A 14,829-nucleotide genomic window follows, 5' to 3' on the forward strand; every position below is an offset into this window, starting at 1 on the left:
AAAGAGGCTAGAACCTGGGTCTCTTTGGCTAGCAGCCCTAGAGCTCATTACTGGGTCCCCTGCTCCAGGGGCTGAGCCTGTGGGTCTTGATGGGAGGGTTTCCCTGGCCCCAGTCTGGTGTTTTGGGAATGTTGCCTGCTGCAAGGTGAGCTCTGAGCTCCTGGGAGACTAATTTCCCAGCTTCCCTGTGATGTTCTGTAGTGCCTGGCACTAAAGCCTGGTGTGTGGGGCTAGGGGAGGCCCCTTCCTTTGAACTGAGAACAGGGAAAGCCCTGGTCCCTCTCCTCGAAGCTCTTGTGAAGGTGGTGGTAGGGTGTGTCCCTCACCTGATGGTCAGCTCCCAGGTGACAGGGACCCATCCTTGGTTTGAGAGGCCACCCCACTGGAGCTGCAGGGCACCCCCAAAGCAGCTGCTGTGGCCATACTTGAGTTAGTGTGCTACTCACGCCTCAGGCGCCATCCATCATACCGCTTTGCAAATGAGCAGCTGAGGCTTAGACAGCTGAAGTAAGTTATCTCACCCAGGTATTGATGACAGGGCTGGGTCTGTGTGCTCTGATGCTGTCCCCTTGAAGTCTGAGGGCTTGGTCAGTTCTGGTGGACTTTGGAGTCTGTTCACTCAGGATCTCATCGCCGTAAGTGCTAACCAAGGGCCCACAAGTTGAGAACCACTGCTCTAGAGCCTGTAGGAATCTTGACACCTCAAGGAAGCTCAGTTTGGACTGTGTCAACATCCACAGCTCTAAGACAATAGTTCACATTTTTTAAAAACATCTTGGTGTCTTGAGTTTATGGTGATTGGTTATGATAATTGCAGGAGAATGAGACATTGCTCTGGAAGCAGGCAGTGACAACGGGTCCCACTTTTCAGACACAAAGAGGTGGAGCACCTGATTGGAGGAGGCAGGCCGGCTGGCAGTGCTCGCCCTGGGCTTCTCCAGTGTTCTGTGTGTGTCTGGGCCGTTCTCAGAGCTCTGGCTCAGACCTCTGTTGACTGGCTGGGGCTCTTAGGCTCTTCACCTCCTTCTTCCCACCCTTCTCCCATTTTTTACTGAACGCCCCAGGCTGGAGTGCTGAAATGCCGGGTGAGCCAGTGGTAAGTGTCACAGCTCTGTTGCCAGATAACAACGCCCATCCGTATTTGGATTCACCACAGGCCAGGCCTAGTACTGGGAATGTCACCTTGCTTATCTCATCAGTCATGACACAAATGCAGGTATGTCACAAGCACATATTACAGATGTGGCAACAGGTACAGGAAGGGCATAACAGCTGCCTGGTGTCACAGAGTGAGGTGGGTAAAATCCAGGCAGCTTCTAGAACCTGTGTTCTGAGTTGGGCATGGTGGTGCAGACTTGTAATTTCACGGTTCTGGAGGCCGTGGTCGGGATGGCATGGCTGCACGGTCAGAGTCATGCTGGATTTCATAGTGACTTCTGGGACAGACTGGGCACTTAGACCTGCTTCAAATGTAAGAAAGACCCCTCTCTACTTAAAATTTTGTTTGTTTATTTATTTTGCATATGTGTGTGTGTGTATAGGGTTCATTAGATGATAACATGGTGGGAGTTGGTTCTCTTCTATACTGTGTTGATTTTAGGAATTTAACTTAGGTCTTCATGGCAGGGTAGTGGTGATGCACACCTTTAATCCCAGCTCCTAGGAGGCAGAGGTGGGTGGATCTCTGTGAGTTCAAGGCCAGCCTGGTCTACAGAGTGAGTTCCAGGATGGCCAGGGCTGTTACACAGAGAATCCCTGTCTTGAAAAACCAACAAAACAAAACAAAACAAAACAAAACAAAATCCCTCAGGTCTTCAGTCTTGCAACAAGCATCCTTACTGACTGAGGTCACAGTGGATCCTGGGAATTGGTTTATTTTTTCTTCCTTCCTTCCTTCCTTCCTTCCTTCCTTCCTTCCTTCCTTCCTCCCTCCCTCCCTCCCTCCCTTTCTCATTCCCTCCCTCCTTCATTCCCTCTCTCTTTCTTGTGACAGGTTCTACTAGCCCAGGCTAGCCTCAAACTTACTCTGTAGCCAAGGATGACCCTGGACTTTCGATCCTCCTGCCTCTGCTTCCCTAGTGCCTCCCCAGTACCCAGTTTATGTGGTACCCAGGGCTTTGTCCTGCTAGAGAAATGCTCTACCTGCTGAGCCACATCTCCCCTCACTGGAATCAGTTCTTCACATTCCGACATCATTCTCCTCCTTCTCTGCTACCCCTCCATCCCCTCCTTTCAGTCAGCCACACGTGCATCTAAGTCAGAAGATGCTAGGCTGTGGCCAGCCTTTCCTGTGTGCTGTGTGTTCTGGGCACGCACTGCAGGGGGCAGCACGGGTTTTGCAGAGTGGTGGTTTTATTGTGCCTGCCGTTTCATGGCTCACTAATTTTGTTTTTAACCTAATTACACACAATGAACATTTTCCCGTGGGAACCTGTGTTCCTGTTTTACTGTTGGTGAGGATGCAATGCCTGTCTGTGCTCTGACTGTGGACCCCAGGCCCCCCAGATGTCAAGGAGCTCCTGAAGCAGGCCACTCGCTGCACTGGGGTGGCACCTGTGTTTGTGGAGTCAGGCCATGGGAGATGGTTCTCTGGTGTCCCTAGTGCTCACTTCCCATTGCGGACTATTTTGGGGGCCAGAATGAAATATGCCCCACCTCCCCTGATTTCCCCATGTGGTTCCTCACGGCATCTTTCACTGAGCATATGGACTTGTGTACAGGTGTAGGAGGTACCCTGGCCACAGCAGCATGCAAAACACATGGTTAGAGGGGACGCTACCTGGAGAGGCAGAGGAAAGGCCTGAGCCTAGGCAGGCATTGTCACCTACCTATCTCTGTCACCTTCCTATCTCTGTATCCGCTTTTCAGCAGGACCCTCAGAGGGGAGCGTCACGGTCTGTCCCACAGATGTGGAAACTGAGGTGTGGAGGCGTGCTGAGTGCTTTACTACGCATTGATCCTCACAGAAGGGAGTGGATGTGACTATTCATTGACTTCTGCATTTAGTGACTGTCCTTGTGCTCTGGGCCAAATGACAAAGACAGGGTTTGTCTTCTGGCTGTTGTAACTCATGTGCTGCACCTCACCTCTGGCCTGGGCCTCTGCTCTGCTGCTCATTGGAGCTAGTAGAAGCCCCTCCCAGGGCCAGTGATCAGTTCCATAGGGCAGGGGTTTTGAGGCTAGTTTTTTTTTTTTTTTTTGCGCTCCAGAAGCAGGTTTGGAATCTTTGGGTCTGACACAGTCTCATTATGTGGTTCAGGCTGGCCTTGAACTCAGGATGCTCTTGCTCCCAGGTCCCGGAACTGCAGGCCTGAACCTGTGTGCTCAGTCTTTCTTGGTACTGGGATGGAACCTAGAGCTTCATGAATGCTAGGAAAGCATTCTACCAGCTGAGCTACATCCGGGGCATCAGGGCCAATTGGTCTTTAAGGTCCATTCAGCTTTTGCTGGGCAGGACAGCCCAGGAAGTTTACTTGTAACCCCAACACTCAAGAGACAGAGGACGAAGGAAAGCTAAACTGCGTTTATTTCTTAGTGTGTTCGTGTGTGCTTCTGTGTGTGTGTGTGTGTGTGTGTGTGTGTGTGTGTGTCCCCGTATGTGGCCATCAGAGCATGGCTTGTAGGAGGTGGTGCTCTCCTTCCACCATGGGAGTTCAGGAATGGAACTCAGGTTGTCAGTCTTGGCGGCACACACCTTCACTTGCTGAGCCATCTGGAACAGAGGTTTTCCGGGTGATGGCCCACCCGGCCTAGCCTCTGGGAGGGAGCCCTCTGGGGTCTGACGTCTAGAGAAGTTCACTGGAAGATGCACATCTGCAGCAACAGCTGCTGCTGCTGAAGAGTGGAGTGAGGGTCTCCAGGGGGTGAGGGCATCGATGTCTGCTCACAGTGCACCAGGCAGGCAGGGGGTGAGGGCATCGATGTCTGCTCACAATGCATGGGCTAGGCAGGACAGAGCAGGCCACTGCTGTCTGTGAGAAAGGAGGAGGAGCACACAGGGCCTTGGGGATGCTGGGAGACCTGTGTGAGTGCCTCTTCCTGACTGACACCCCCTGCCTTCTCCCAGCCCTCCTCCTCATCATCAGTGGCCTCACTGGCACGTGCAGGCTAGGTGGTGCAGCTGAAGTCAGGCCTTGTCTCCCGTGCACGGCACAAGGTCTCGAGTGCATGCGGAAGTACACATGAAACCGAGACAGTGAGCCTCTCGTGGTTTTATGGGGTTATTTATTACCAGGAGTCTTGAAGGAGGCTCAGAAGGAGTGTTTGCTCACTGAGCGAATGGCCCATTCCAGCTGGGCAGTGACAGGGCCCTGGGTGGTTTTCTGGGGCAGCACCTGGGAGGGGCCATCCCTGTGGGAATAGGCTGGGCATGGGGGAGGAGGTGCCTCGGGCTCATTTCCTGCCGTGTTTTCCTTGTATGCTAACCCCGAGTCCAGATGTCTGCTTGGAGTGGCACCACTTCTGGGGAGCCCTTTCCCTTTTGCCTGTCTGGGAATACTGTCTTTAGTCTGTGGGTTAAAGAGCTGGCCCCTGGAGCAAGGGTTTGCAGGAAGGGCCGGGGACGTGGCTCAGCTGTGGAATGCTTGCCTAGCATGTACAAGTCTCTGGGGTCCATCCCTGGCACTGAATAAACCACGCCTACAATCTCAGCACTTAGGAGGCAGAGGCAGGGGGGTTAGGAATTTAAAGTCATCTTTGCTATATAATAAGTTTGGGGTCAGCCTGGGTTACTAGACTCTGGGCTACTAGACCCTCTCTTACCCAGCTTGAAACAAAACAAACAAACAAAAAGCTTTGCAAGAATGTCAGCTTGGAGCAGTGTAAGTGGAGCCTTGCTTTGTCTTCTGCCTGCCTGTTTCCAAATTCCTGGCAGCTGCTTCCCAAAACACCACACAGAGGCTTATATTAACTATAAATGTTTGGCGAATTGTGCAGGCTTATTATTAACTAGTTCTGGCATTTAAATTAACCCATTTCTATTAATCTATGTGTTGCCATGTGGCCGTGGCTTTAGCAATCTTGCTTCTTGGGCAGCTGGCTTGTGTGTCCTCCAACTCTGCCCCTCCTCAACCGAGTCCTCAGTTTGACTGTTTTGCCTAACCGTTTCCTGCCTGACTATTGGTTATTACTAACCAATGGGATACTTATTCACAGTGTACAGAAGGATTATCCCTCAGCAGTTCAGATCTCAGCTGTGTTCTTTCCTGCTGACCAGGAGGCTTGGGCAGTGGAGGTGGGCAGGAAGGTGACCCTGTGTATAGATGTCACTTTCCATCTGTCCCATAGCCATAGGACCAGCTGTTTCCTTTGCTCTGATAACACGCAGCCAGGAGGCTCATTCCTCAGCCTCCCTGTGGCATGTAGTGTGCTCCTGGTACTTCCAGGTCCCTCTGAAGCTACTTGACCTCACCCAGTAATGCCTTGCCCCACCTTAAGGTCAACTTCAAAGTCTACACAGGATCTGCCCTTAACCTCGGAGTTGGCTGCCAGGCTTTCTCTTGGGCAGTGCCAGTGTGGCTTACTGTGAGGCAATACCTGTGTGTTTAGCATAGTGGTGGCATTATTGCCTGGCACCTGTAAGACCTGGGGGCCTTTCCTGCACAAAGAAGGAAGGCAAGGAAGGAGAGAGAAGAGGGAGGGGGAAGAAGGATGAGCGAGGCGGGGTCATGGACGACAGATGTTATCTCTGGGCGTCACTGTGTGCCTACTGTGCGTGAGGCTGAAGTCGTGGGGCAGGCTGGACAGCGCAGGCCATCAGTGGTCCGGGAGAGGAGGAGGGGCACACAAGGCCTTGGGGCTCTGTGGGGCGGAGGTGTGCTGTGCTGCCTTCTGCTCTCCCGGAACTGTCCAGCCTGGGTGGACACCTCTTTTAGACTGAACACTCTAGCTCACTCCCCGTCCTTTCTCCCCTGCACTAGTGGGGTGGCCACGCCGGGCAAGTGCAGGCCAGGGGACACTACTGTAGCCAAGCTTTGTCTTCCTCAGTGGTGCAGAAGCTAAGATGGAGCTAAGATTAAGGCAGCAGGACATTGAGAGTCTTCAGGGTGGGGGCACTTTCTCACCTATGGTTGTCACCTTCTTGTGAACTCTCACGGTGGAAGGAAGGACCTGCTGATGGCTTCTTTTATAAGGTTATTGATTCCTCTTGTGGGTCTCTGTCTCATTACCTAATCCAATGCCATCTCCTCTCACTATCCCCTTATGGGTGAGCATTTACTCCTCTTCCTCCTCCTCCTCCTCTTCCTCCTCTTCCTCTTCCTCCTCTTCCTCCTCCTCCTCCTTTTTGAGACAGGGTTTCTCTGTACGTAGCCCTGGGACTTGCTCTGTAGTCTAGGCTGACCTCCAACTCAGAGATTCATCTGCCTCTGCCTCCCGAGTGGTAGGATTAAAGGTGTGCGCCACCATCACGTGTTTGTGGTGAGCATTTCAACCCATAGGCTTTGGCAGGGCCATAAACCAGGGCTCAGGGATGGAGACTTAGCCTATGCTTGTGATTCTCTTGTGATTCTATGCTGAGTGCTCGTTCTTACCTTCCTTATGAAAACATGTGTCCTGGTTAGGCTTTCTACTGCGGTGATGAAACACCAAGACAAAAGCAGTGTGGGGAGGAAAGGGTTTATTTGACTTACACTTCTACATCACTGTTCATCACTGAAGGAAGTCAGGTCAGGAACTCAAGCAGGGCAGGAATCTGGAGGCAGGACCTGATGCAGAGGCCCTGGAGGGCTGCTGCTTACTGACTTGTTCCTTTTCCTCATAGATCTGCACAAGATTGATCACTAATAACCACATGACACAGTCAGTACTAGGCTGTTTTGACATCTCCTCTGCCAACACCATTAATCTAAAACTAATCAATTTAACTTCTGGCAGATTTTTTCTTGATAAGGGCAAAAAAACAGGCATGTTCTTTGTAAAAACATCCTTAGCATGTTCTCTAGGCCACTTGCTAATGTTGTTTCCCTCTGAAGCTTCTTGTGCTGGGCCCCTATTGTTCCCATCACCCTCATCACCACTGTCCATGTTTCTGCTAGGATGGTCCAGTAAGCCCCACTTAAAGCATTCCACTGCTTTTCCAGTCCAAAGTTCCAAAGTCCACATCCTGCCAACAAACAGCATGGGCAGGCCTGTCACAGCAATGCCCCACTTCTGGAACCAACTTCTGTCTTAGTCACTCTTCTGTTGCTGTGAAGAGACACCATGACCAAGGCAGGTCTCATTAAAGAAAGCATCCAGCTGGGGCTCGCTTACAGTTTCATCACGGCAGGAGCATGGTGGCTGGCATGGTGTTGGAGCAGTGGCTGAGGGCAACATCCTGACATCTTGATTTTAGGCAGTAGCAGAGCAAGAAACCGGGTCTGGCATGGGCTTCTGAAACCTCAAAGCCCACCCCCCCAGTGACACACACCTCCAACAAGGCCACGCCTCCTAGTCTTTCCTTGACAGCTCATCATCCGGGCACTAAGCATGCAATCACATGGACCCATGGAAGCTGTTCTCATCCAAACCACCACAACAGGAAGGGTAGGGTAGGCTCTGGTGTGACACAGTGGGGTTGGGGGGTACGTGAAGATTTAAGTGCAAGCCTCAGCTTTAAAAATGGTTTAAAATTTTTTGTTTATTTGTATATGTATTTGTGGAGTGTGTGTGTGTGTGTGTGTGTGTGTGTGTGTGTGTGTGTGTGTGGTCTGAGGATAACTTAAGGAGGTCAGATCTTTCCTTCCACTGTGTGAGTCCCGAGAATCAAACTCGGGCCACCAAACTTGGCAGCAAACGTCTTTACCTACTGAGCCATCCCACCTGCCCTCAGTCTTAGCTCTTGAGTAGTGGAGGACACGGTACTCACAGCAGACAGACTTGTTAGTTGTCCTCTAATTAGCCCAGTGGTCTGCGTGAGTAAGTGAGGGAGCCTGTTTCTCAGCCTGGATACTGGGTTAAAACTCCTTAAACTTTTTCCAAATCATGATCCCTTCTCACCTGGGAAAGTTATAGCCCACCTTGGACACAGAGGTGTATAAATAGGTATACACCACACACTTAGCAAAGATAGATCATTAAGCATTCATTTATCTGTTCCTTAGCATATGTACAGTCTTACTAATGGTTAAAGACATAAATAAATTTTGCATACTAATGAGGTAGGTGTGCTTGTTCAGTTGTTTATGAAGATTAAATCTCCAGTACATATTGATGCAGCAGTGCACAGGGTGACTGTTTCTCAGAGTTGGTTGGCTGTTTTGATTTTACAGACATCAGTGCTGAGATCTCTCTGCTGTTTCACATAGATACCCGGTACAGAACAGCAGAAAGAATGCTTAAAGTCATTTCAGGGACTGTTGAAGATTATCCTAGGTCAAAATTCATGTCCTGATTCTATTTAAATGAAATTCAACTCAGCAACTTTTAAAACCAAACATAATCCAATCCCAAAGAAAATGGTTTGGTATTTATGTGCTGAGAAATGTGCATAGCGGTAAATGAAGTCATTGCTTTCCGTGATGAAACAGTATTTTTTTTATGAGAGCAGAGAATTCTATGCACAGTAAAAACACTGCAATTTGTAGTATTAATAATTTTGAATCAGGAGCTGGAGAGATGGCTCAGTGGTTAAGAGCACTGGCTGTTCTTCCAGAGGTCCTGAGTTCAATAACCAGTTCCCACATGGTGTGGTTCACAACCATCTCTAGTGGGATCTGATGCCCTCTTCTGGCATAATGGTGTACATGCAGATGGAGCACTCATACATAAAATAGATAAATAACCCTTAAAAAATTGAACCCCTGCTTAAAAAAATTACAAAAAATAGTCTTGAATCAGAGCCAAGGTTTACTTTTTTTTTTTTGAAGGCTAGCCAGCTTAGATGGCCTGAGGGCCTAACCCTAAGCCATAGTCACCATCCTTCCAGGATGGAGAGGGGGCTGAAGTTTCACTGAACCATCTCTCCGCAGGGCACCCGCTGTGGTCAGCAATGGGGACGCTGTGGGCGCAGCTTTTCTCTGGGGTTCGGCGCTCCAGCTGGAAGCGGAAGAGCTCACGTCGCAGTAAGTTACTCCCCTCTCATCCCCGCCCCCCCCCCATCTGCCACCCACCCCAGGTAGAACCAAGATTGTTTCCTAGTCTTTAGGCAGCTGGCATGGGTGCTTGAGAGCCAAGGAGCCATTCATTCCTATTAAGAGGGTTACCGCAGACTTGGTGGCTGTCTGTAGTGGACTGCCGGCTCACTGCTCCCCAGAGCCCTGGGTCCTTAATCCAGTTGTCCACCTGCTCTCAGGGGCTCCAGCAAGAGGCTGACGAGAGTTAGCTCCCTGGTGGCTGAGACAGGCCCTCTGCGAGCAGAACCACACTAAGAAGCAGGCGGTTCTCACACAAGCAAGAAGGGCAGCGCCCACTCGAGCCAGGGCCCAGGGGACGCCTGACTCCTGTGGAAGTCCCAGTGGCTCATGTCAGAGTGATGCATTTAGGGGCGAGGCAGCATGCCAGCTCCCTAGCTTCCCTGAGAACCTCTGCCAAAGAGGAATCACGTTTGTGGTTCATCATTTCACAGAGGGTGGACGAGAGAATGAGACAAAGGGGAAGGGGCAGGACTAGCGAGGACCATCACAATTCAGGAGAAGGGAGATCCGTCCGCATCCACTGGAGAGTGGGGTGGGAGGGAGGAAGAAGAGGACATCAGGGACAGAGCCTGGCCAGGCTCTGGATGATGCAGGACTTGGGAAGGCATCCCTTAGGGAATAGGATCTTTCTAGGAGGCCCAGGGTCAGAACTGATTCCTCAACCTCCACTCTGCCCATCCTGGGGCTAGGCATCTGTGTAGGGCTTCCCTGCAGGGGCTGTAGCCAGGGCAGAGGTCTGTGGGTGGCAGGGAGGCAAGTTGGGTCTGTGGTGGATACTGAGAAGGCCAGTGGGCCAGAGGAAAGCAGTGAATTGTATCCCCAGTGGTGAAAGTCAGGACCCATGGATGGCTACCAGCTGGTTGGTCCGCCATGGCTGTCACCATATGCCACTTGGGTGACCTTCTCCCCTCTGTCACCAGTTGACCGATTCACTTTCCCTGCCCTGGATGAAGATGTGATTTATGACGACGTCCCTTGTGAGAGTCCAGACGCCCATCAGCCCGGTATGGCCTATTCTGGCTTCCTTCCTGGCCTTTCTCTGGGTCAGGGAAGGAGACCTATGCTTAGGAGGGTCTCTTCTTCTAACTTCTGTCCCCAGTGTTCTCTGTTCCCAACTTTCCTACCCCTGTAGACGCATAAGCAGAGATTCACTATAACCTCAGGTTTGGGCAAACTGGGTAGGACAGTTTGGGGTTTGGGGTCTTGGGTAGGATATCATTAAGCCATGAGTCCCCGAAGAAGATCACTTCCCAAAGCCTTGATTAACTCCAGGGAAAATGAGCTAGCTTTATAGGCTTCCAGGGCAGTGATGGGAGCTGACCCAGGGAAGCTCTGCTCCGATTTGAAGGAGGACGAGGGACAGGTGGTGTATGTGCAGTGGGGGATTGAGACACATTAAGCCAGGCTGCTCAATACACATACACATATACGTGTACACATGTGCACATGCATGCACGAAGACACACATATGTACACATGCATACATGGGCACACACACAAATTGGTTCAAAGCCAAGACCCACCAGTTATATCTCAGCCCCTCAGTGCTTTGAGACGGGGTCCTGCCATGTAGCCGTGCCTAGCCTTGAACTCGTCTTCTGTCATCTGCTTCTGAAGCCAGCTGGGGTTACAGGCACACACCATTGCTCCAGGCTGACTCTTCGCATACTGCCATGTAAAGCCTGTGATTAGGGGTATTAGGTCTTCATTTTACAGAGGAGGAGAGGTTAGAGGCCAGGCCCCGCCCCTCCCCTGGGAGAATCTGGGTGGCATTTTTTGACAGATGAAGCACATTCGATTCTTCTGCAGAGTCAGCCCCTTGAGATAGGCAGGGTAGGGCTTGTGGTTCCAGATGCTTCAGGGAGGTCAAGACCCAAGACCCAGATCACACAGCTAGAATTTAAACATAGGATGACTTTTTCTTTTTACTACATTGTTCTGTTTCCTGGGGCTGTGGGGGGAAACCCCACCTAGTTAGGAAACATCACCCTGCTTTTGAGTAGCCCTTAGTCTGATGGGGCATCAGTGACTATCTTTGGACAATAGCAAGGCCAGAGGCCTTTGGGAATCTCCTGTCTCCTGTCCCAAGAAAAGGGACAGCTGGGCCAGTGATGTGCGTGTCACTTCAGCAGGTCTAGACTGGGTTTGGGTCACACTTACCTGCTTGCAGCTCACTGATCCTGGGGAAGACAGCTGATGGAGCAGGGGTCTGTAGGGGGTGCTGCAAAGTTTGGCAGTCCTAGTGGCTGACCGGGGCCCCCTCATATTGACTTCCCACCTGAAAACGGTCAAGCAGCTGATGACCCAGCCCTAGTCTTGTCTGTCCTGAGGTGTCACAGTGGATCTTCTTCTAGGTGTCCCTAGATCTAGGGTCTGTCTGCTCTACAATAGCCGTGGGGATATCCAATGTAGGAACAGCACACCCAGCCTCTCCTTCTCAAGGTCACAGGCAGGGTGGTAGTCACTAACATCTTGGCTTAAAAATAACTACCACATGACTGGGGGTGAAGTGCTTGCCACTAAGCCGGAGGGTTAAAGTTTGATCCCCAGAATCCACATAAAAATGCTGGTCATGGTGTAGTTCCACAGCTAGGGAGGCAGAGGTAACTCCCTTAGGCTTGCTGACCAGTCAGCCTAGTCAAATTGGCAAGCCTCAGGTCCTCCTGATAGATCTAGATCCACATTCAAAAAACAAGATAGACAGCTCCTGAGGCAACACACGCGTATGTGGACGCATGTGTGCGGACACACACACACACACACACACACACACACACACACACACACACACGAGTGCCCAATTGGGTTCTGCCTTTCTAGAGACAGAGCACTCAACTTCTTAGTCTAAGGCATTTCTTGCAGTTTTTCAAAGTGAGGGTTCCTCCTGGACTCTAGGCCAGCTGCGCCCCCTCCTGGACCTTTGCAGACCACAAGGACCACATGGAAGCGATAACAGTGTTAAGGAAGTCCAGCCCCTTCCTGTGTCTTCCCATTGATGCATTAGAAGTCTCCAGTAAACCAGGAGCACACTAGGGTTCCAGTTAGACTTGACTCTGAGGTTTCCTCTCTCCCGAAAAGATGCAAAGAGTGAGCACTCTGCTCTCAGAGGGACGCTGTGTTAAGAGAGAATTAAGGCACCTTCCGTGTCAGGCATATTTCTTTTGTGTTCCCCTTCTCTTGTAGAGAGGTGGGGGACATGCTGGCACTGCCTCTGAGGAAGTGGAACCGAATCTGGGGTCGGACCGGTACACCTGCCCCAGCCTCCTTCCCTTTCTTATGCCTTTACCCACTGGGGTTCCAGATTTGGGTACCTGGGGCCTCTGGCTCACCAGATTTCCGTCTGGCAGGCGCAGAGCGGGGCCTACTATACGAGGATGTACATCGCTCTGGAGCACCACGAGAGGCTGAGGACCTAGGCTGGAGCTCCAGCGAGTTTGAGAGCTACAGTGAGGACTCTGGGGAAGAGGCCAAGCTGGAGGCAGAGCCCACCAAACACCGGGTGTCCTTCCAGCCCAAGGTGAGGAGCCTGAGGGTATCTCTTAAGGTCTGGACACCCAGACTCCTTCAGGAAGGCATGTGGGTGGTGAGGGTCAGGCACTGGACCCTCATCTGGGCATCATCAGCTTCCAACATTATATGGTGAATGATCAGCAAGAGGCCTTGGGTCATCCTGAGTCAGGAAGTGGCCTGGGACTCCATGTTTGGCCGTGGGAGACCTGGAATGGAGGCAGGTACTCCCCTGCCTCCAGCATTTCTATGTAGACTAGGTCAGTTGCTCATGAGTTCATGGGCTTAGATTGATCTTCAGAATTCTTCTAAACACAGTGGTCCGGGAGGCGCAGCCAAGTGACTAGAGTCGGCCACTGGCCCATGCAGCTTGGTTTTCCTTCCCTACCAGGTCCATCCTTCCTACACAGTACCGTTTGCCCTGGGGGTGTGTGAGCAGGGCACTGGCGTTTGCTTCCCAGCTGTCTGCCTCATTCAGTCTTTCTCCTTCCTGTTTCACGAGGAGCTACTGGGGTGGAGATCTGCCTCTTGGTCTCCTGTGTTGCTCCTACTCCTCTCGTTCCATGCTGAGACTCAGAGTCAGTGGGTGAAGCGTAAGGGCCCTACCTGACCAGGGGTGATGGGTGGGCTCCCTTCAGTCATGGGGGTGGGTGGGGCCCAGCTTGGTGGAGTTAGTGGCTAGCTCCAGCTGCATCCACTGGCTGCTTGGGAAGGCTTACAATATTCCTTCTTGCCTTTTGCTGGGTTTCAAGTACTCCTGAGAGTGGAGTGCTGACCAGAATAGTCCAGAACACCTTTCTTCAACCTTGTGTTGAGCAAGCCCAACTGTCTGGACCCCAGACTTCTCAGGATAGGCCACGGGGAGGGGCTCAATGCTCACTGACCACAGAGCAGAGCTCTTGAAACCCTACTGTGTACCAGGGCATCACCTTAGGTCATGCGGGTTAGTGTGGGTCCAGGAAGACCTGACCCAGGCTTGGTGGACCTTTATGGTCCTACCTACGCTGTGTATGACATAGTTTGTTCAGACTGATAACAAGGGCTAAGGGTGTGGTCAGCTGGTAGAGTGCTTAAGGCTCCCCAGCACCTCGGAAACTGAGTGTGGTAGTGTACACCTGCAGGGCCAGCGCTAGCCTGGTAGAGGCAGGAGGATCAGAAGTTCAAGATCGTCATCTGTTACTTAGGAAATTCGAGGCCAGCCTGGGCTACGTGAGTCCTTGTCTTAAAAAAAAAAAGAAAAAGATAAGAAATGCCTTCCTGTTGATAGGAGTGGGTTCTGCCCATAGCATGCCTGACATGTGTGGGGGAACAATGGGGACAGCCTGAGGGTTTGCCAAGCCAAGTGAGACTTAGGGGCAAACCTCTTGATGCCTGAGGAGATGACCCTGATGCCTGTTGGCTGGAGAGGCAGCCCAGGCTGGCCTGCCATTGTTTCCTGTTTTCAGAGCGGGTGGTGTATGCTCCCTTAGAGAAGAGGTGCTGTACCACAGGCTCTCCCAATTCCCCGAGTCACCTCTCCATAGAGAGATCAGGGCATGTCTGACTCTGCCGCTCTGGATGGCGACAAGTAAAGTCTAGTGTGCTGGGCATCCCGAGGTCCTTTCTCATCACCCAGGGCCACTCCTACCTCCTCCTCCTCTGGGTTTTTGAGACAGGGTTTCTTTGTGTACCCCTAACTGCCCTGGAACTCATTCTGTAGACCAGGCTGGCCTCAGACTTAGAGATCTGCCTGCCTCTGCCTCCTAGTGTAGGAATTAAGGGTGTGCACCACACCCAGTGCACTCCTGCCTTCTTGATGGGGGTCTGTCTGAGAAGAAACCGAGGGAATCTCTGAGTGGTGGGGATGGCAGACGTGTGCTACCCAACAGCAGGCCTTAGCCTTGCATGGCGCCATAGTCCTGATGGAAGCTGATGTCACAGAGGCCAGGGGTCTGCTCCAGGGACCCTGGCTCAGTGTTTGCCTTTAAACCCCTCTGGCCCCAAGGGCTGCAAGTGGCCCACACAACATTAAGGAGTTGTGTGGAGTGGGCTTCTCCCACTCCATTGCCTGGCCTGGAGTAGGATCTGTGACCTGTTGGGAGCTTGTGTCCTTTAATAAACTCACTCTAGGGTAGGGGCTGGGTAGGGCTTTGTAGTCCTCCTCAGCAATGTCCCATAGTGTAGTTCTAGGCACTTTTAACAGGAAGGCCTTTTCTCTGTCCACCCGCTA

General features: G+C 51.7%; 1 protein-coding gene across 1 annotated transcript in view; it reads left to right on the top strand.

The window, feature by feature from the left end:
• Window positions 1-14,829, top strand: part of Arhgef10l (Rho guanine nucleotide exchange factor 10 like) — a 131,539-nt gene that overhangs the window by 45,248 nt on the left and 71,462 nt on the right. The window contains 4 exon segments of the mRNA XM_040757537.1: window positions 8,949-8,991; window positions 8,993-9,041; window positions 10,034-10,117; window positions 12,461-12,630. Coding sequence (XP_040613471.1) covers window positions 8,949-8,991; window positions 8,993-9,041; window positions 10,034-10,117; window positions 12,461-12,630 — 346 coding nt within the window.

The sequence above is a fragment of the Mesocricetus auratus genome, unplaced genomic scaffold (assembly GCF_017639785.1).
Source record: "Mesocricetus auratus isolate SY011 unplaced genomic scaffold, BCM_Maur_2.0 Super-Scaffold_100014, whole genome shotgun sequence".
NCBI lineage: Eukaryota > Metazoa > Chordata > Mammalia > Rodentia > Cricetidae > Mesocricetus > Mesocricetus auratus.